This window comes from Castanea sativa, chromosome 1, assembly GCF_040712315.1.
Source record: "Castanea sativa cultivar Marrone di Chiusa Pesio chromosome 1, ASM4071231v1".
NCBI lineage: Eukaryota > Viridiplantae > Streptophyta > Magnoliopsida > Fagales > Fagaceae > Castanea > Castanea sativa.
The window spans coordinates 34,163,364-34,165,941 of record NC_134013.1 but is presented as its reverse complement, the minus strand read 5'-3'; the positions used below and the strand labels follow the sequence as shown (position 1 = coordinate 34,165,941).

The 2,578-nt window shown below is 39.2% G+C and overlaps 1 protein-coding gene across 1 annotated transcript; it reads left to right on the top strand.

Annotated features, from left to right (window-relative positions):
* Positions 1-859: 859 nt before the first annotated feature.
* LOC142625568 (uncharacterized) lies at positions 860-1,267 on the top strand. Its single transcript, XM_075799204.1, has one exon. The coding sequence runs from the start codon at positions 860-862 to the stop codon at positions 1,265-1,267; it is 408 nt and encodes a 135-aa protein (XP_075655319.1).
* Positions 1,268-2,578: the final 1,311 nt, after the last annotated feature.

The following is a 2,578-nucleotide window of genomic DNA, read 5'->3' as shown; positions in this document are numbered from 1 at the left end:
GCCAAAAAGGAATAGAAGTTGATCGTGACAAAATCAAGGCAATTGTAGAAATGAAGCCTTTAAGAACTGAAAAGGAAATTCGAGGATTTATAGGGAAGATACAGTACATCAACAGATTCACAGCCCAGCTCACCATGACATGTGAACCAATATTCAGCCTGCTTAGGAAGGAAGTTCCTATAGTGTGGAATGAACAGTGCCAAGAAGCCTTTGAGAAGATCAAGAGTTATCTGATGAAACCGCCAATACTTGTCTCACCAATACCTGAAAAGCCATTGTTGTGGTATCTCACCGATACTAATACAACAATGGGGGCTCTACTTGCTCAATACCTAGAAGAGACCAGAAAGGAGAATGCAATTTACTACATCAGCAAGAAGATGTTGCCTTGTGAAGAAAAGTACTCACCATTAGAGAAGACATGTGTAGCACTTGTATAGGCAACCCGTAAACTTAAACATTATATGCTTGCTTACAAGATTTTGTTGATTGCAAGAATGAATCCTTTGAAATACTTAATGGAAAAACCCGTGCAAGAAGGGAAGACTACTAAATGGATCTTGCTTTTGTCAAAATTTGATATTGAATATGTGACTCAGAAATCTGTGAAAGGAAGAGCAATTGCTGATCACTTAGCCCATTGTTCACCAGACTAAGCTGAAGAGATCCAAGGGGACTTTTCAGATGAAGATATCATGGGGATTGAGGTACAATCATGGAAGATGTATTTTGATGAAGCGACAAATCAAAACGAAAGCGAAATTGGAGTTCTCTTAATTTCACCAAAAGGGACACACATTCCATTTTCTAGTAGACTCAACTTTCCTACCACCAACAATGCCACAGAATAGCTTGCATTATGGGTCTACAAGCAGCCTTAGGCCTAAGAGTAAAGGAGTTGGAGGTATATGGAGACTCAGCTCTAATAATCTCTCAGATTCAGAATAAATGGAATATCAAAAAGGAATGGCTTATGCCTTATCATGAATTTCTTCAAAAGTGGGCATCAAAATTCAGTAAGATCCAATATCAGTATATGCTAAGGATGCAGAATCAAATTGCAAATGCTCTAGCAACCATGATGAATGGGCCAAAAGAAGATGAAGCTAGGCCGATAGTGTTGGGGCAGAAAGAAGAACCAGTCTACTGCATGACAATAGAAAAAGATGAGGGAAAGAATGGAAAAGGTGGATGGTATTCAGACATCCTACAATACCTTAAGGGTGGAACATACCCACCATCTGACCATCTAAAGGTTATCTACTAATTACATTATTTATGGAGAAAGACTTTACAGAAGATAATGTGATGGAGTTCATCTCCTTTGTGTAACAACTAAGGAAGCACAGCAGAAAATTAAAGAGGTTCATGAATCAAGTTATGGGCCACATATGAATGCACACATACTATCAAGGAAGATAATGAGACAAGGCTACTACTAGACTACTATGGAAGCCGACTGTGAAGCTCATGTTCGAAAATGTCATCAATGCCAAGTCTATAGAGACCTGAAGCACATGCTGCCCATGCCATTGCATACTATGACATCACCCTAGCCATTCTCTACATAGGGAATAGACATGATTAGGAAGATTCACCCAACTGCATCTAATGGCCATGAATTCATACTTGTAGCCATTGATTACTTTACTAAATGAGTAGAAGCTGCCTCCTACAAAGTTCTAAATTCAAAGAAAGTTGCTCAATTCATTCAGACCAACATCATCTACAGATATGGGGTACCACATGAGATTATCTCAGACAATGGGTTGCACTTCAAGGGAGAAACAGAAAAACTACTACGACAGTTCAACATTCAGCACCATAGGTCTTCACCTTACCGTCCTCAAACCAACGGGGCAGTTGATGCTGCTAATAAAAATATAGGGCAAATCTTTAAAAAAAGCACAAAGAATTACAATGACTAGCACCTACAATTACCCTATGCACTCTGGGGGTATAGAACTTCAATTCGATCTTCCACAGGAGCCACTCCTTACTCATTGGTATATGGGATGGAAGTGGTCCTTCCCATTGAAATGGGTGTCTATTCACTAAGGACAGTATTGGAAAGTGAAATCCCTAAGGCAGATTGGTTGCAAAGCAGATATGACCAGTTATGCATGCTAGATGAGAAAAGACTCAAAGCCTTGTATCACATTTAGGGATACCAAAGGAGACTTAGGACAGCTTTTGATAATAAAGTAAGAATCAGAGATTTGAAGTTGGGAGATCTAGTGTTGAAAGAAATCCGAGCCCCAGCTCAAGATGCAAATGGGAAGTTCAAGCAAAATTGGGTAGGCCCATACATTATCAAGCAGATATACTCTAAGGGAGCAGTAAGGTTGATGGACTTAGATGCAAACCCTTTCACTGAGCCAACCAACATGGATTAACTGAAGAAATACCACACTTGAGTGGTAGACTGAAAACATCATGTTGGAAATGGTTGTAAAATATGTTGTTTCCCTTCCTAGGCTTCACAAAAAAAAAAAAAGCTCGCTAGGCTGAAAACCTAAAAGGGCAGTCTAGGCAAAAATTAGAGCAACAAAAGAAAAAAGAAAAAAAAATGTAGGTT